General features: G+C 35.3%; 1 protein-coding gene across 4 annotated transcripts; it reads right to left on the bottom strand.

Annotated features, from left to right (window-relative positions):
- Nucleotides 1-1,219: 1,219 nt before the first annotated feature.
- LOC131067422 (plant UBX domain-containing protein 8) lies at nucleotides 1,220-18,870 on the bottom strand. 4 transcript variants are annotated; one of them, XM_058002417.2, is made up of 11 exons: nucleotides 18,525-18,866; nucleotides 14,181-14,280; nucleotides 6,481-6,542; nucleotides 5,748-6,312; nucleotides 5,535-5,618; nucleotides 5,121-5,450; nucleotides 4,773-4,964; nucleotides 4,539-4,682; nucleotides 2,255-2,398; nucleotides 2,036-2,092; nucleotides 1,220-1,588 (listed from the first exon to the last, which is right to left on the bottom strand). In XM_058002417.2, the coding sequence occupies exons 4-11, from the start codon at nucleotides 6,270-6,272 to the stop codon at nucleotides 1,481-1,483; spliced, it is 1,584 nt and encodes a 527-aa protein (XP_057858400.2). In that variant the 5' UTR covers nucleotides 6,273-6,312; nucleotides 6,481-6,542; nucleotides 14,181-14,280; nucleotides 18,525-18,866; the 3' UTR covers nucleotides 1,220-1,480. The 4 variants fall into 4 exon arrangements, with proteins under 4 accessions (XP_057858400.2, XP_057858399.2, XP_057858403.2 ...); XM_058002416.2 differs by lacking the exon at nucleotides 14,181-14,280 and having other exon boundaries at nucleotides 18,525-18,870; XM_058002420.2 differs by lacking the exon at nucleotides 14,181-14,280 and having other exon boundaries at nucleotides 6,481-6,574; nucleotides 18,525-18,571.
- Nucleotides 18,871-20,117: the final 1,247 nt, after the last annotated feature.

Here is a 20,117-nt window from a genome sequence, read left to right as displayed (position 1 = left end):
AAATTTTCAAGTAACTAGTGGCCCCAGAGAGAAAACAGCCATATAAGCCACACGCGCTCATATCATAAACATGAGTAGAAAATAAATTAGATTTCAAGACCATTAAGACAAAGCAGCAGTTGTAGAGGGGTCCAATCAACCAACGCCGGGCAGTTTCCAACTTCGGTGATTCCATCGGACCAACTTAAGCATGAAAATTAAAGCGGTTGCCCTCACCAAATATCATGTTGAACCAATTCGTAAATTCAAAACAATACGTCCTCAGTGTATCTATTCAGTATGCTTCTATTAACACAATTCTATGCTAATGCTTTCTTCAGCTACATAGAATTCTGGTTAGATGTACCGCAGAATGTAGCCTACAATTTTTTATAATTATTTTTGGTTGGCATTTTAAATTCAGTCCAATCATTTTTATTGTACCTACTTTAAGAGCTTTCATTCTGTACTCATGCAAGTCTACAATGATAAATATTGCAGGTTAATTTGTCGCTTGCCATCTATATTGTCTCGTAATATTTTATTATATGAGAAACACTACAAATTCTCACTTCAAAATCCTCGTTGCTATATTTTTCAACTTTTTTAGTATATTAATATTGGAGAGAAAAAATCTCGGTGTGCAATATCGCCCACTTTGTACGTGACACCATGTAATAGGGTCATAAAAGACATGGAAAGTCAAATTGAAAAGCTCAAACTCCCATTACAAGGAATTCAGTACAACCACACTCATATATTTTAATCCAATACACAGCCATTCAATCATGTTCTAGTCCACTACATCTACACTCTAGACCATTTCTATTGGTTATAAGGCATTCTTTTGGCAATCCTAATGACTCTCCCACTTATTTCACACTTAAAATGTACTAGCATGAATCTAGCTAGTCTCAGAAAAAAACTAGCATATGCATAATAAGGCAGCCAAATGCTTTAAAAATTAGAACAGTACACGACTAGAGGGAAATCCGTAAACCAGAGAGCCTTGATCAGATCCTAACTATGATTAGGATTCCAACCATCACACAAAAAATTATGACTTTCAAGTTGTTAATTGGTATCCGGTTTAGTATTACAGTTCACAAACAGTCCCTCCTAACTGATAGTTCGGTCAATTTTTAAGCAAAAATAATTTCTCGACAGTTGATGAAAAAGCTATTCCTGCTCACACATCATGGACCTCAGGCTTTAGTCAATAACTAATAAAGCAAAGATATCAAATAAAGCAATCCACGTTTTGCCTGTATACTAGTGAGTAATAAACCTCACTTTATTGTTCGTGATTAAATAACAAATGGAGAAATAGAAAACCTTCACTGCACAAGAACACATGGTAACAAATTTCTTAACCAAGCATATGCAAGGGCACCAGCAGTAACACTCTAGCCTCACATAAAAGAATTAAGCATTGCACAGTTTAAGGGGTAAAAATACATCATTTGGTCACTTTCTTTCCTAAACCTAATCGCAATTTGACTTAGATCAATTCCAGAAATAATGCTTCTTGTTTGTTTGTCAGTCCCAAATCACTCAAAGAAGATCCTTGCTCTCCATCAGTGAATGCACGCCTAGGATATTGCCTCACCTGTACAAGTAATACAATTATTATCAATTGCAGTAAGCACATAAATGCAGACAAAAATAGAAAAAAGTTGAGACGTGGAAATTAACTATATTTTATGTCAGGAGAACAATCATATGAAGCTCAAGACGTGTCTTACGGAGAAGCCATCATAACATTATCCTAGAAACTTGCATTTAGCGCAACAAGGAAAAGTTAGAAATGGAAATTAACTATTGTATCTCCTGAAAGCAAACATTGTAGGCAGCTTAAGATGTATCTCTCAAAAAAAGCCATCATAACAGTATTTCTAAAATCTTGCTTTTGAGCATGCCAATAGCACTACCACAGCATCCTAACATTCAACCATTGTTCACAAACAAGATATACTGATATAGAGAAATTAATGGTCTCAACCAATAATATTTACTTAATAAAATGTATTTATAATGACATTTTCAGTTGCATTACCAGTCTATAGGCACCAGGGCTGACACCGCCACCTACATCAATAAAATCAAAAAGGGACTGCACCAAATATAGAGATACATGTTAGTGGCTTGATTAATGATCAAACTAAGAAATGACCTTGTACTAGGAATTAAAAACATCTAGATGGTGCTGAGTTCAAATCTTCTTCAATACCTAACAAAAAAAAAGAAAAAAAACCATGCACAATTTTAATATTACCTGAAGCCTATTAGTCTTCACAAAACGACGACCACGACGACTGCCATCAGGCATTCTTACAAGAAGAGTGACAGCGTTTTCATCCTCCGCCAATGGTTCAGGAGGCAGAGCAGCTTTTTTGGCTTCAAGTTTTCTTACAGATTCCTGAATTTAGAACACAGGCATATCTCACACCTCTTCAGATACAAGTATAAAGCAAATAACGAAATAAATAGGGTGAGTGAAGCCCCACATCTAGATTCATTTTATAATTATAGCATTTAAACATCTTTGAGTTGCTTGTTGACCAAAACAAATCCAATCTCGAGCAATTAATCGATGTAACCTAGCAGTGGCAAATTAGCTATTTCTGGGTCATTAAGGAATGAACCACTGTCCCCACAAACACAACACTTGTGAGGAAAAGCATAGAAACTCTCTTTTTTATATATCGACTTCTCAGAAATAGTAAAATTTCTGACTGAGCGATAAAATTTTATTGTTAAGCCCTCTACAACATGCATCTTACATACCACATGAAAAGAAAGCAAACTAATTTTGCAAAAAGGAGTTAATAGTACTCACTTATCATACATAGGCTGATTTTTAATAAAAAATGCCTCAAACATGAAGCTATTGGCTTAAGTATCAACATATGAAAAATAATAACTATGAGGTTGCCCGATGGATAACAGAAGAGAGGCAGAGAATGTCCAAATCATAAATAAAAAATGGTCAGTTATATATTGATATTTTACGACCACACAACAAGCATTGTGCAAAAATGAGGTTCAATAATTAACCCAGGTCTTTGCCAATATTCTTCATCCAGACAAAAACTCATTACTTTAAAAAAAAAAGCAATAAAAACTATGTTCCAGAGTGTTTCATGGACAGAGACAACAGGGCCAGTTAAATGCTGTAAAAGCATCAAAAATTCTTGTAAAATCTCAACATTCATATTACCAAACAAGTAACAGTTAATAACCGCCAGGTAATATATCTGTATAGCAGATCTGTCCAATACAAACTTACCATTCACTGTTTCATAGCTCCAACAAAGAGGGATGGAGCTAATCATGTCGACCTCATGAAAACATGATACTAGAAATTAGTATTATGGATTACAGAAATTTCAAAGCAAAGAATCTCATCACATTATAGCACATTAAATACAGGTGTCATTTGTTATATTAAGTCAATCATCAATATAGGTTGCGAGTAAATGGCAAGTATCTTTTTAAAGACAGACGAAAAGTTTTTTGGGTCAGGAGACAACTGGACATCCCAAAATGGTTGAGGAATGCCTTGGACATCCTCAGCCATCAGGGAATGGTCAAATTTCATGCAAATGTCCCACAAAATTATGTCATCCTGGAGTATCCTGGGGTTTTGGAAAAATAGGGGGATGGACAGGGGGCTTCCCCTGTTGTCCTGCCATCTCAGAAATGTCATTGGGAATGAGGATGCCATCTTCGGGAACAGGAACGTGTCCCTGTGTAGCATAGGGAGAAAAATGCTGACACATGATAAATTGAGCTAAAATGAATTCTGCTTCAAAAGCACCCTACTTCAAAAGAAAAACTAGCCCTTAGAAAACAAAAACTGCAGATACCCGAGATCTGTTCTCAACGTCATCTTTATTTATTTAAAAACATAGCGTACACAGAAATCCAGTGAAAGTGAATTGTGTTTTAACACCCCACCAAATTTCTGCTAGATCTTACCATGGCATCAAATAAAATTATATTTACTCTCACAGCATGGTTAACCAGAGAATCACTCAGACAAAGTTGCATAGATATTGTACAGTACAAATAATAAATTAAGACCAATCATATATACCACCATAAACATTTACATGTGGATCCAATCACAAATGGCAAAAAGAAAAAAAAGCTTCTTATGAAATCAGCAAACAATAACAGGATAAAACATTCTTTCAATAATAATAGAATCTTATGGAATTTTGACTGTGGATTTGTAGATAATATCATAACTCGTAAAACACTTATTTATGCCAAAAAAAAAAAAAAAAGCTTCTTATGAAATCAGAAAACAATAACAGGATACAACATTCTTTCAGTAATAATAAAATCTGATGGAATTTTGACTGTGGATTATACCATAACTTGTAAAACACTTATTTATGCCAAAAAAAAAATTCAAGATCACAAGAAAGATAAATTTCGAAATCAATTTACAAGTTAAAAAATTATTATCTACTACAAAAGAATCTTCAGGACTTGGTTGCTATCCACATATCCAATCCATACACACCAAAGAGTGGAAAACATCAGGTTACCTCTTCCTCCCACAATCTTCTGAGTTCCTCCTCTTTTTGACGCTTCTCTTCAGCTGCAGCAGCTTCTCTTGCTGCCTGCTCTTCTACACGCCGAGCCTCAGCTTTCTCCTGATCGGCTTGTAAAGATGCAAGGAGCTCCTCATCCTGTATAATGAAATTAATTTAACTTCTCAAGAATCACATCTAATACTTGAATATTCTAGTATCAACATTACTCAGATAAATATTGATTACTTGCTGTTCACGAATCAATCTCTGTGCTTCCAAGGTTGGAGAGGGTGGCCGAGGAGCTGGCCTCCTGTAAGGCTCTGCAGCTCCAATAGTAGGATATGAAAATTGATAGGCAGATTCATGTGGAATCCCACCAAAGAGTGCAGCCTCAAGCATGACAGCTTCATCATGTTCTTGAGAAGATATTCCTCCCCACTGCAACCAAACAAACAAAAGACAAAAATATTAGACATCTGCATATTTATCTCAACTCAAATAGGAACTTCTAGTGGAACACAAAAGCTGCGGATACACAGCCTTAATTTGCATTTCCAACTTCCACTTCAAGTTCAAACTGCACTTTCAGCTCACCTCATGAAAGGGATCACCATTAAGCTGAGATGCACTAGCAATGCTCTGAGATCCTGGGCTAGATGCTGGACCATCTAATTCCTGACCTACTTCTGTTGCAGTTTCTGCAGCACCCGACGTAGAGCGTCTTATTGATCTGCGCCTAAGCAAAGGCAATTCCTCTGGTTCTTCATTCTCCTCCAGGGGACCAGCATCAAATACGTCAGCACTCTTATGTTGTCTTTCTGTGTCTCCTTCCAATTTTAGCTGACTAGATGTACCAACATTGGTTGAATCAGCCAATTCTACTCCACCTTCACGTTCACGCCGTGCCTTTTCTTGCTCTGCTGTCTATTCCTCAATAGCATCAACCTAAATCAATATGAATGTCCACAACATTTATATGCACACACAAGAAATTCTCAAGATAAATACCTTCAAGGACAGTGATACTGCCCTTTCAAAGTCATCATCCTCTAGTCTGGGAGTACTCTGTTCGACTCGAGAACCAATTTGATCCTACAAGATAACCAAAGAATATCCTATCTTCTGAATATTCACAAACCAGTATACATAGCATTATCACAAGATCCAATCCTTTGGCAGTTCTCTCACCAAAGGAAAATAGCATGGTCAAGAAAAACATACTTCATTTATGCCCTGCTGCTGCCTCCTAGTAGCTTCCTCTGCTTCCCTTCTTGATGCTTCAATTACAGCTTGCAGCATCTCTTCTTCTATGTCATTTCCTTCATCATTAGATGCCACAGGTTCTTCTGTAACCTGTGGAGCAGTTGGCCTAAAGTCTCTTCCATAAGGATATCTGCTAGATTCGTAATTCCCTCCCTGTGCATTTGGGATTTCTCTAAAGATGGATGATGCAGTACTTGGATGGTCATCATCATCCAATATCACTGTCCCTCTAATTTCTGCACCCTGTGTATTGACACTAGCAGGTAACTCCTCAATGACAGGCACAGTATTGCGGTCTACTATTTGGTCCTGCTCATCATTTGACTCTATTGGAATGCTTCTCATATTTCTTGGATGAGAGACAAATGGTTCAAAATTCCTAAAAGGCATTCGACCAAGCCCTGTGTGTGGGAGACTAAACGGATTTATATTTGCCAAAGGATCGAACGGGTCACGAATTTCTGCACTTTCATCCACATCCATCCAATCAGCTTGGTGAGCCTCAATGCGTTCTGGTCGGGACCTGTCCGACAGAATTGGATAATTAGCTAAAAGGCAATGCAGGAACCATATTCTGAATCCCAAGTAACATTGTCACGTAAACTGAAACACTTTCACAGAAGTCAAATGACTAATTATATCCCAAAGATTAAAAAACTGAAAAACAAACAGCTAAAAATCAATTACTTACAAAACATTATCTCCTTCATTAAAATAAGCATTCACAGCTTCATTAAGATCTCCACCATGTACCTGAAAGTAAATTAATAATTGTATCGGTAACTCTGTGAAACAAAAGAAAAAATATCAAGGGAAAGGGATAATAGCAATCCCTCCACAATCTTACTCAATAATAGCAACGTAGGATAGGGAAGCATGCTAAAAGAGATTCTTATATAATTACCCAGAGGAAACATGGTTCTAAAGAGACAGAGAGAGACAGTACTCTATAAGCGAATTTTTACAATTTAAACCATGAATATATTGCTTGAAGACAGATAAAGCTTATGAAATCTATGCATGTGAGGTAAAATGTGTGAATTTTAAAAATTCTCTTCATCCCAAGGAACTAGATTTACAAATTCTCTTCATCCCAAGGAACTAGATCATTCAGACAATGTACAAATGTTTGCTAGCAAATTTTAATGATAAGATATTTTGAAACAAAAACAATAAAGCAAATTAAACACATTAGTGTATGCTTGTTCAGTCTTAGCAATGGATTGTCACTTAAAATCATGAAGGTATCTTTTATCTCAACAGTCATAATTCATCTATGAAAAGGATGAGAACAAGCAAAAGTTTCTAACTGAATCTAAGAAACAAGGGGCAAATTCTAGCAACTGCAGCTTTAGCAAATTAATGATGTATTTAAATGTCACACACCACAATTAAGTTTATATTGTTTCAGATAACTCAATGAAATAGAACATCAATACCACTCAAAAAAGCAAACTTATACAGTGAAAAAACAATAAAAAAGCAACCTTCTTGGCCAACACTAGGAAAAATCAAATCAATCCAATAAATCAGAACAGAGCTTCCATGTCCAAACGGAATGCAACTCATAGACGAGTGTAAAGACCTTCAAGGCAGACGGTAGTAATACCCTCGCTAAAAGTAAACTTCCACAGTGATACAACGAAAGAAAGAACCTGGGTCCATACCAGAAAAATCTTTGTGAAACATGCATTTCAAATTGGGGAATGGAAAAAAATCAATCCCTTAGATCAGAACCAAGCTTCCTGTACAAAAGGAAAGCAACGCATAGACGAGTTTCCAGACCTCAAAGACAGAAGGTGTAACCCTTGCAAAGTTATGGCATGCAAATTCTTGAATTGATACAATTAGAAACATGGAAAAGATTTCATTGAATGAGATACATGCCAAAATTTAAGAGTGTCGAGATGCTTTTTCTGGAGATGACAACTATCCTCTACTTCAAATGTGTCTTCATCCTTCCTCTGAAGAAGATTTTTCTGTTTAGTATTTGTCATCTCTCTGGTTCAATTGTAGTTTGGGATTCTACTTATACTCCCTTGAGAAAATTGTTCCCTTTCATGTAAGTCCTCTTTTCTTATGCCATGAAAAATTACAGATAAAACTCCTGGTTTAATGCATCTCCAGGTGTTATGCACTCCTTTTCATTAGTTATATTTTTTACAGCCTGGAATGATTTTTTGGCATCATTCCTTGTTTTCACTAGTCTCTATTTGAAACCTGCTGTATGAGATCCATTTAATAGGTTCTCTCTTTTTATAGAAAATGATTTATCAATCCTTAACTGTCTAAATAAGAATATATTAAAAAAAAAACTCAAGAATTCTGCCTACCCACACACCCTAAAAACTCAAAAAACCCATAAAAAGACATCTCATCTTCAATCCAAATCACTATCAAGCTTGTCATTGCATTAACTAAGAGTTAACTATAAAAGCATGGCTGAGAGAAAGAGCACGAGGAACTGCAAGTCATCATCAATCAACCATTCAATGCATTCATCAAGCCTCCAAGGTGAGCTTTGGCTCTTTAAACTTTGGCATTTGTATTTTCTAATTCAATGTCCATTCCTGAATCTGAAAACAGTAATCATGACAGGTTTTTTTTGTTCTCATTTAGATATTCAATTTATTGTTTAAAATTTGTATATGCAAAGCGGTAAAATGCTGTTTTTAAGGTGGTTGAACTGCAAAACAGCAATTAGACAATGTTTTAAATTTGTTATGCAAATTGATAAAATTTTGTTTTTAAATTTTTAGGGTTGTCTTAACTGCTGTTTTTACTAAGTTTATACATGCAAATTGTTAATATGCGGTTTTTTAGGGTGGTTGAACTGCTGTTTTTAAAACAGCAATTAGACAACCCTAAAAACAGCAGTTAAAAAAACCGTAAAAATGACATTTAGGAGTTCACATTAATCTTTGCTTTCATAACAGCATTTTAGGGTTTTAATTAAAATTTTATACATCTAAATTATTATTGATAGTAAATTGAGAATTTCATCCTTTGTGTACTATGCTTTGTTCAACCTGCTGTAAGAAAAAACAAAAGTGAAATCCTTGTTTGACAAAAGTTAAAGAACAAAAAAATTTATATTGTGTATCCTCTATTTCTGCACTTTGTGTGGCCTGAAGTAAGAAAAACCATTATATTATGTATGGTCCAAAATTTGAACCATATATTTAATTTCTTGCAGTCTCAACTAAGAGTTCTCACGGCAATACTGACAACGCGAGTCAGCCTATGGAGGTTGAATCTGAGGCTCCAAGTCAACTAGTTGTATTGGAAGTGCACATCTTAACTGCCCTTCATCATAGCGGAAAATTTGTTAACGGTCCATTTAATAAGAAGTCCCCTTTACACAAGTTTGCAACCAAACTACAACCAAAGCCTAGTGTGCCAGAATTCACTGGGCTATGGAATGCCAATTTTGTGGCCTTGAATTCCAAAGCAGCATTACTAGAGTTGATACACACCTCCATCACATTAGAGGCAAAGTGTAGAGGCATGTGACATGTTGTCACTCAAAGGGCTAAGAGAGATAAATTGTGGGGTAGTGGTGAAAAAATCACCTATGGTTGCTACCATGCCAATGAGGTGTACTTCTAATACTTTTGAAGAGCAACGATTTCCTCTTTTTCCATTTACTGCGAGTGTAGCAAAGCCTAAGGGGAAGCATAAGGTGACAGATGCCATATGTTCAATGGAAGGAAAAGGCAAATGACACCATTGGCTAAAAACAAATTTGACAAAGGCTTTCTATTCCATGTGGCTCACTCTCCATTATAAGGAAGTTGTGGCTAAGGTAATAAGAGCAAAGCCTTTGTATGTACCACAAGAGGAGACAAAATTCAGGACAAGAAGCTTAGCTAAGAACTACTCCAAGACTAATTTAGAATGGAGGAAATGAAGGCTGTCCAAGTTACTAGTGGATGCAACATAACCATAGATGGATGTCGAACATTAAGCATTGTCCATTTATCAAAATATGGTCATATGCACAAATGTCCCGGACTTATTTAGGCTCGTTCATTGTTCAAGGCACCAAAAGGATATTGATTATCAATTCCAAATCCTTAGAAATGCAATTGAGGACGTTGGGCAAAGAATATGGTGTAGGTCATGTCAGATGTGGCCCATGTGTGCAAAGCTGCAGGAAAGTTAATTGAGGTGGCTTACAGACATTTAATTGACTCCTTAAAATGTACATGCCATTAATGAACTCAAAGACATAGGCAAAATTGATTAAGTCAAACAAGTCATTCATGATGCTATAGATGTTTAGATGTTTATCTGCAACTACCACATTTCACATGCACTATTTCAAACATTCTCTAAGAATGAATTTTTGAAACTTGTGGAGTTTCAATATGCATCATACTTAATTCTCTTGGAGAGGATGCTTAAGTTGCAAGATGTGTTGCAACCAACAGTCATGACACAGGAGTGGAATAAGTGGTGAAAGGCAAGGGAAGAGGATGAAGAAGGTGGTGAGAAGAGAGACCTTTTGAGATGATGCAAAATAGATCATATCCATCATTGATCATATATTCATAGTCACCAAAAATGGAAATGCTAATGCACCTAACATTGGAGAGGTGTCTTAGTGCATTTGCAATATACTTAGCCAAGTGAAGGCCGTTGTAAAAGAAAATGACACTACATTGCAATTTTATCAACATATTTGTCCAATCATTTAGCAAAGGATAGAAAAGCTTAATGCTCTCTTGCACGTGGTTGCATATAACTTGAACCCAAAGTGAAACATGCACAAGCTTGGTAGAGTTGTCCATTTGGAAGATATGGGGATGAAGATAAGGTTCCCAAAGGGAATTCAAAAAACATACCGTGCAAAGGATGTTTCCTTCATTTGTAGAGTGGACAAAAATTGCCACTCTTAGGTGAAATCTAGAAGAGGCCAAGCTAGATAAAGGCTATGGCACAAGAGGACACAATGCTATTGTGGAATATGTATGGGTCTGTTAAAGTTATTGTAGCTATGGTCAGATTCCTTCAGGCCGACATAGAGGTTGTAATAATACAATATAATTGTGAAAATATAATAATTATATTATTGTGATAATATAAATTATATTATAATATAATAATTACATCATTATTAATAATATAATTATTGGGGGCCAACTTGGAAGAGTGGTGACCCTTGGTAAAGGGGCACCACTGATAGGTATAAAGGAAGAATAAATCTTCCTCTCTAATGAATTGATGATAGAACAAAATAAAAAATATACAGAATGCATATGCAACAATGTGTATACCACAAAAAAACAATAGGGTCTCCTCATTTGACAACCACATTAGCCATTTGTTTGTTATGCCGAATAACTAGTTCTTTTGTAGTTGAGAGGAACTGATCTACTTATAGCTTCATCCACTCTATCATGTGGAACAAGGTTACTTCTAGACAAAGGATGAGCGGGGAGAAGCTTGTAACAACACACTTACAAGGGAAGTCCAACAATTCGATAGGATGTAGAGCCAAAGGACTCAACACAATTTGATGATGATGGGGCAAAGACAAGGTTGGTTGATATTGGTTTGGAGGAGCTTGACCTTGAGGTATCCAACAATTCTAGTGATGAGGAGTTTGGCACAAACTTTGGAGATGATGAGAGGCATTTGGCCATTGGCTAATTGCATTTGAATTTTGAAATTAATCGTCATTTTGACTATTATTTATTGAAATTCAAAAATTTCATTGTTCGATGCAATGTCTTAGTGTCAAGAAATCACAATTTCAATTATTACTTCCTTTACAATTTTTAGAACTAATGTTTTTAGGTATCCTATGTCCCCTTTCTGTCCCCAAATGAAGGTCATTGGTCCCTATATCTCAAAATCAATGTTCTTGGTTCCCCCATTCCAAAACTTTGTGGAATAATGCCTTAATCAAATAGGAAATCTTTAAATATCAATTTTAAGTTGCCTATGACTCTTTTATTTACTAGTTTAAGCACACCATCATTATAAGTACCATGTTGTATGACATAATATTTTAATTTTCTCAATCAAATAAAGTCTTATCTTAATGATTGTTCAAATGCTGCACAAGCAGCAGCAACATATATGGCAAGTTTTGTAGAAAGTAACATTTTATTTCCTAAACAAACTATTAAAAAAGTAGTTTTTTTAATAAAATCAACTTGATTACATGGATATCAACATCTATCTTCTAAATTTAGTCAAGTGGGATTAAAACATGATGAATAAGCATATATCTAAACTAGAAGTCTTCGTTTGGCTAAGCAACCACAAGCAAGGGAATCACGTCTGTCAAGGTCACCCATATATCAAACCTGGCCCAATCACGCCTCCAAGGATTTGAACCTTGGTGGATGGCATAATCAAGGAACATACCATCATCTTCACCAATTGTGCTCAACCAATTGAGCTGCAACCCTTTGACTAACTAAGTAGTTTGAGCATGAATGACTCAAAACAACCATATGCTAGTCTGGAACACCCGGTCCATGAATCATGTTATGGGAATTTGAATTTTGTTTCCACAAAGATCAATTTAAAAGCAGTATTTGAAATATCCTCTTCATTGATATGCTAACCTAATAAGAACATTTTTTTACAAAAGCACCTTCAGATTTTCTGAGTTCTCTTTTTGCATTAACTAGAAAACCAGATTGCAAATAACTAGTAACTAACTCTGAAATAGAAAAAGATCTAACATTATAGTGGCCAACACTCCAGATTTAAGGTATAAAAAAAAGGGGGGCTTCAAAGAGAGATTTGATTCAGGATCTTGCCATCTTGGATTATGGACCTTTAGACTGTGTATATTTTTTAAATATACACCCATAGAGTATGATCTCATCTACAGGAAGCCCAGATTTAGCTTCACCCTTTGATTAATGTTGCATTACTTGAGCATTGAGTAACCTAATACTCCTATTGTTATTAAAGTGCCTACAAGCTACTTTGTCTATCAAAAGGTATTCAAAATTCAGATTAGAAAAAGAAAATAGACTTAATAGGCAGAAGATAGTGAATACAAAGAAAACACAGATCAATGAAATAATTATTTATCAATTATTGTATTGAGATGAAAGCAAGAATAAAGAACCAAATGGTTCTACACAACATTGTAGCTGGCAAGTCTCATAATTTACCTATCAATAAAAAATATATCACTGAAACAAATTTTAACGTTTCTAAGTTCAATTCTGTAGGTGTTAGGATTTTTTGCATTTTGGATAGCAGCTATCAAAATGCAAAGTTATAACCGCAGGCAATAACATAAGACTGATATCCAGTAGACCATGATCTAGTTTAAAACTTTAAAGGCAGAGCAATCGCAATGGAAACCCAAGTTTGGAAGCTTCATCAAGTGTGATCTCCATGCCAAAAAAACCTCAAAAAAACGTAAAAAGTCTCCAATGCTGTTTCTATGCCAAGAGACAGGCACTCCAAGCTTGATGGTAGACTTCCAATATTCATCTGACTGTAGCAGGGATAAGTCACGTCTGCAGGAAATACAACTGAAATTGATTTTAGCAATTCCAACTCTAATATGCATTATAGTCATTCTGTGCTGTACTATCATATAATCAGATATATTAATTCCATTTAAGTTGGTTTACTGAATTATTATTTCTAACTCAAAAGCATACCCATACTTTAGAATGCGTGGTCATTATTACAGCCTTATAGGCAGAAAACTTCAGTTACTTAGTAATCTTTGCTTTCATCCATTAACTTGAACTGAGATTTTAGAGACAGGAACCTTTACTTTAACTCAATAATGCTTTAACCTTCAGGTTCATCCACTAAACCTGGTTGTACAGGAACACTCAACTTCTTTAGCAACTCAGGTTCATCTGCTAACTTAACTAACAATAATTCCCCAGCAAATTGAGGAACCCAATTTCCGTAACCCTATTTATTATCTGTCTAATGAGAAATGACAGCAAAAAAATACTGTATTTACCAAATCCCTCAAATATTTACCAGAATCTAATTAAAAGGCAGAGCTGTCACAATGGTGAAGACCCAAGTTTGGAAGCTCCATCATATGTGTTACCTGTGCTAAAAGAACTCATGAAAAGTCTCCAATGTTGTTTCTAAGCAAAGAGGCAGGCAATCCAAGCTTGGTGGCAAGTTTCCCATATTCATCTTACTGTAGAAGGATAAGTTACCTCTGCAGAAAATACAACTGAAATTGATTTTAACACTTCTAACTCTACCATGCACTAGAGCCATTCTGTGCTGTACAATCATGTGAACAAGTTTTATAATTCCATTTAAGTTGATTCATTGAATTATTATTCCTAACTTGAAAGCATACCAATACTTTTAGAATGCTCTATAATTCCATAATCATTATTATAGCCTTATAGACAAAAAACTTTAATTACTTACTTATCAATTCTTTAATCCATTATGTTGGAACGAGATTTTACAGGCAGGAACCTTTACTTTAATTCAATAATGCAACAGCCTTCAGGTTCATCCACTTTGCCTGGTTGTACAGGAAGAAACCCTCGATTTCTTTAGCAACTCAGATTCATCTGCTAACTTAACTAACAATAACTCCCCAGCGAATTAAGGAACCCAATTTCCATAAACCCTACTTATTCTCTGCCTAGCAAGCAATGACAGAAGAAAATAACGTGTTTACCAAATCCCCCATATATTCATCAGCTCCCTTTGCCCCTCCATCCTTGCCCTCCCCCCACCCCAGCCCCAGCTAGAATTTAATAACAAAATAAGGCACAACCATGCATATTTTTGCAAAATGACAAAAAATTTAAATCAAGCAAACCAACCCAATTTCAGTGAACTTTGAACAAAAGCTTGAATAGTTTCTAGCCAGTTTTCATTCACAAAACATTTGACAAAACAATTTGTTTTCCAAAACCTAGTTTTACCAATAAAAAAATTAATTGAAGCAAACAAAGAAGACAGAGGTAGCTCACTAAAGATATTGAACAAAATCATGAATAGCTTAAACATAGTTTATCCAGAAAAGCTTCAAACATCATTTACTTGCCAAAACATCAAAACAAACTTGAACGTAACCAAACAATAAATTGACTGCCGAGAACAACCTCTAAAGATGAGTTATGTAGCTTCTCAAATTGTTGCACAAAAATTTGAATAGCTTGTACAAAATTTATCTAAATCTATTTTAATTGCCAAAAAATCAATCTGGCCTCTGTTTTCCCTCAACTGAAGCTAATGAAGGTAACTCAGGCAACTCACTCAAAATGTAGAACAAATGCTTGAATGGCTTATACTGGTTTATCCAAAAATGCTTTGAGCCTTTTACAAAAATAGTCACTAAACAAAGCATAAAAAGAAACCTTGCTTGCCCAAACAATAATCGATCACAGAGAACACAAATTGAAGGTGAGTGAGGTAGCTCAATCAAATTGTCAAAGAAGAGATTGCATAACTTCTACATTGAGTATCCAAAAAAATATTTGGCAAAACAATTTTCTAGACAAAAACATCAACTTGAGTTGCTCACCAACTTGTAAGAATTCATGAATGAAATGCCTCAGGCAAATTATAGGCTAGTACTCTTCAAGCTCTGCTGAATTTTTGGCCAAGTGCCCTCCAAAACTCTCCAAGTAGCATAGAAATGTTTTTTTAAATTCTTATTTTCAGCTTTTTCCATTACCATGGATTTGTACAATTTTTCAACAATTTCCCTTGCTCTGAAAAAACTGAATTCATTCTTATGCTTTATGATACCATTTGAATGTTAATCAAGTTTATTTTATGAATTTGTGCGTTTTTTAATATGTAAAGTTTTACCAAGTTCTGTTCAAGTTTTTGGTCTATATGTCAAACAAAACTTAACTTTGCTGAATAAGAATCAAGTGCAGTAAATGAAGATGCCTGAGTTAGCTAACTCAAAACAGCAAACAGTGTTTTACTAACTTCTACACAATTTACCTAGAAAACTTCAACCAAACCATTTACATGTCACTGAACCAATAACATTAAAACTAACCCTAACTTGCACTAAGTTGATTGTGGAGAACTAACACTTAAGATAGGCAATGTCACTTCCTCGAATTGTTGACCAAATATTTTGAATATCTACGACCTTCTCTATAGTTTACCAGAGAAGCTTCAACAAAACAATTTAATTGACAGAACATCAATCAAAACAAATCTATGTTGACTTTTAGTACTTTCAGATTGAATAAAACTCAGAAAATCAGAATTAGTTTAAACTAGGTTAATTAATTTATTGTTTTTCAGATTTAAGCATAGTAAAGGAAATAAAAAAAAAAAAGGACAAAGCACAGTTACCCTGGGAAAACCTCCTAGGAGGAAAAACCCAGCCAAAGAGATCCTCGGATCTGATTATAGATTATGGTAATGCAATTGTTACAACACTTATCTCAAGAACTTGTAGAAGTAGATGTTGCTGTCACAGAAGGAATGGCAGATTGCTTCACTGTCATGTGTGTGTTTGTTGCTGATAGCTTGCTTCTTCTTTTAACCCAGATTTACAGATCCTCAAGAACTTTGCACACTCTTAACTAAGTTCGCCTCCTTCTAATGATATAATTCACGCCTCAACTGGCAGATGGCAGATACAAATCGCTGATATAGCAGATAAGATTTCTGTATGTACAGATGAAGACTTTCTTCCTGAGGTTCGCATTATCCAGACTTTCGCATGAAGTGAGTGCTTGAATTGATATTTGTGGTGAGAGTTGAAAGCTTATTTATATAAGGAGCGAACCCCTTTTAGCATGTCGGCTTTTGCAAAAATAGAACCCTTTTAATTATTTAATTTACTAATTGCTTAATGCAAAGTTAGGATAGGTCCTATCATGAGGCGTGTATGTTTTAGTGTGGCGTGGAGGTGAGACGTGGAGGTTTAGGGCCCAGCCCTTATGCGTTGGAGGTTTAGGGCCCAACCCTAATTACAAACAACAATCTATCCAAACCATGAAATTTAAAAATGAATTGCATCAAATGAAGATAACTGCAGTAGCTCACTCAAAGTATCAAACAAAAGCAAGAATAACTTCTCCCATGTAGTTTATCCAGAAAAACTCCAAAATCCATTTGCTGACGGCCCATCAAACCCTAACTTGGCCAAAAAATGAATTAATTGTGGAGAACAAACACAAACAATCAGTGAGGTAGCTCAATCAAATTGTTGAACAAAAGCTTGAACAACTTCAATGCAACCTATCCAGAAAACCTTTAACAAAACCATTGGTGTATGCTAAGGGCCCAAGAGCATCATAACAATAAATTGATTATGTTGAATGATCACTGAAGATAAGTAACATAGCCCACTTGAATTATCAAATAAAATCATAAACAGTTTCAATGCAACTTATCTAAAAAAAAATCCAAATACTATTTACTTTGCAAAACATCAGTACAAAGTTGCAAACCCTAACCCTTTGCCAAAACAATAAGTTGCCAGCGGAAAATAAACAATGAAGACAAGTGAGATAGTTTAGTCAAATGCTTGAACAAAAGCTAAAGTAGATCCTTCACAGCTCACTTTAACTGTCAAACAAAAGTTTGAATAGTTTCTCCATCACACTTGAATTGTCAAACAGAACCTTCAGTAGCTTCTATGCTGATTGTCAAGAGAAGTTCCATGGTAACAACTAACATCTACTTGCCTAAAACATCAAACCAACTGTAACTAGCCCCAGACAATAAATTTACTGCACAAAATTGATTTTTTAGGGAAATTGATATTTAAAATCACAAAATCAAAAGCTAACTTCAAGCTGAAATAAGAATTTTTGAAGCTAACTTAGGTCTGAAATAAGCAAGTTGTGTCCCAAATTTACAAAGATTCTATCAAACAAACCCTGGCTACACTGGTCAAGGAATTCGTTGGTGACTATTGATGTTTTAAGAAAAAAACTATTGATAATAATATAACCAATGGTGATTTCAAGTTGAAATAAGACAGCAGTATCCCAAATTTACACTATTTCTAATAAAAAAGCATCAAATACACCAGAAACGAAATTGATAGCAGAAAATTAATCTTTTGATTCTTTTCAATGAATCTTTGCAATCATATATCTAGAGCGAAACTCAAGTTTAGTTAGAAAATTACTTCCCCAATTTTACATTATTCTTAAAAAATAAATCCCTACTCCACCAAACAATAAATTGATTGCAGACAACTGATGTTTTAAGCAAAATATCATCATAATCATGTATTTCGAGCTAACTTCAAAAAGAGTACCCTGTGTCCCAAATTAATATAATTTCTACCAAACTAACTATAACTACACCAAAAAAGAAAATGGATTGCAAATGACTAATTTTTTCAGTTAAAAACCTTCATAATTATATAACTGGACCAAAGTTTAGGTTGAAATTAGAAAGCAGCGTACCAATTTTACATAAATTCTACCTAACAAACCTTAACTATCCGAGCCATGGCATAAATTGTAGAATACTGACTATTTAAGAAGAAATTCTTCATATTCATAAAACCAGAGCTAAATTCAAGAAGAAATGTGCAAGCAGTGTCTTCAATTTACATGATTTCTATCAAAAACCCTAATTACGCCAAACACGAAATTGACTGCACATAACCAAAAAAAACGATCCACAAAGTCTTTAAACACACAACAAACAACGACAGATAATCGAGCAACATAAATAAGCTCAAAGGAAAACTATATGTGTTTTATTGTTGTTTTTTTAACATTGCAACTACACAACCAATTCAAAAAATAAAATAAATTCGCCTACCTGCAGTCTCTGCACTGCTACTTCTTCCGATGCGCCCGTGATGCTCATAAACGTCTCCACATCTTTCTGCGGCGGAGCAGCCATTATAATTTTGATTTTAAAAATAATTATTTACGTCGATTTTTATCCCAGAAACCCTAAATTCCCTCCCAAAATCCTTGATTTCCGAGAGTTTTTGCAGCGAGAGGAAAGACCAAACTCATATAGATCTTTGCCTTAGTTCTAGGTGCTTCTGAAATAATCGGATTAAAATGTTTTCTCTATAAAATTTTATGTTACCTACTCTTCTCCTCTTAGCTTCTTAAATTCTATGAGCCACAATCCCTGTTTGGACTACGAATGTTACCGGTTTGTCCGGTGGAGTTGTTTGAGTTTAGGCCTCTGTCACCGGCTGGGGCAGTTGGGAGTTGTGAGGACACCTGTGGGTAAGCAATTAAGATACGGACTCAAACGGTCGTTGAGCTTTTTCCTTTTTTTAATTTTATTTTTAATAGATGGTTATGTGGGACTTAGGTGGGCGACTCGTGCACACTCAGTTTTTCTTTTTTTTTGTGAGCTTTATGGGATTAAAGTAAAGGAGGACTTTTGCAAAACTTGGAAGAGAAGCAATTTATGAATGGAAGTGGAGTGAGGAGTTGTAGAAGTGCTTGTGTGGGGTGCAAGCATACTAATGTGCCTAAAGTAGATTGCGTGGGGCTGGAGAGAGGGTATAAAAGGTAGGTTAGTGGAAATAGATATATTTAGTAGGTTGTTTGGCTTAAAAAAATTTAACGAATGGTTTTTATTAATTTTGTATTAACATAAAGTAAATGGTACAACATTCATTAAAAAAGGTGGTAAAAAGGTACATCAATGAGTCTAAGGGTCTCAATTTGAAAACATCAAAATAATGGTCTAGTTTGACAAAATCTAAATTGTTAAAGCAATTCCTAAAGAAGGATCATTATCATATGATATTCCTCAAACATCTTCGAGGTGGAATCATGAATAGGCTCCCAACCAGTGAAAGCATTATCTTATGTGTTTTCATCTTATTATGGCTAAGTATGGACCATAGAGATGGTAAGTGGCATACAAGGAAGTTTGTTGGTGTCTAGCTAGTTAGTATCCCACTGTGAAGATGGCAAATGTGATGGTAGAGACCATCCTTCATGAGCAGCAAAGTCCTTGGGTTTTGATAAGATGGATTGCAAGAACAGGATTCACAATTGCTAATATTGTGTTGTCTAGGGGAGCAATTGTGTCCACAATAATGCCCATGAGGAAAAGTGGAGTCGGGAGGAACTTGGGCAACAATGCAAGAGGCGTTCCCCCAATGGTACAAAAGCTCCTACTATTTAGCAACCTCAAGTGCAACTTTACTAGCTTGTACTTGAATGTGCATAAGCACATTAGAACCAATCATAGCTTTAGAATACAAAGAAAAACATTTGTCAGTAGAGTTGTTATTGAATAAAGTTGTAATTATGTCTTTCCAAGTGTTAAACAAAATCTTCACCCTAAAAATGTGGCATTTGAGTGAACTTGTGAGGAAGGTAAGGCCAATCTCCAAGTAAAACCATGTGCCACAAGAAGGGATTGGGCTTGATATAC

The sequence above is a fragment of the Cryptomeria japonica genome, chromosome 9, assembly GCF_030272615.1.
Source record: "Cryptomeria japonica chromosome 9, Sugi_1.0, whole genome shotgun sequence".
Taxonomy (NCBI): domain Eukaryota; kingdom Viridiplantae; phylum Streptophyta; class Pinopsida; order Cupressales; family Cupressaceae; genus Cryptomeria; species Cryptomeria japonica.
Note: the sequence above shows the minus strand (reverse complement) of the source record. Positions and strands in the feature narration are given on the sequence as shown.

Coding starts and splice junctions, on each gene's coding strand:
- LOC131067422 (XM_058002416.2), bottom strand. CDS start 18,608: ATGGCTGCTCCGCCGCAGAAAGATGTGGAGACGTTTATGAGCATCACG. Junction 5,619..5,747: donor AGCAGCAGGGCATAAATGAA/GTATGTTTTTCT, acceptor GTTATCTTGTAG/GATCAAATTGGTTCTCGAGT. Junction 4,965..5,120: donor ATGGTGATCCCTTTCATGAG/GTGAGCTGAAAG, acceptor GTTTGGTTGCAG/TGGGGAGGAATATCTTCTCA.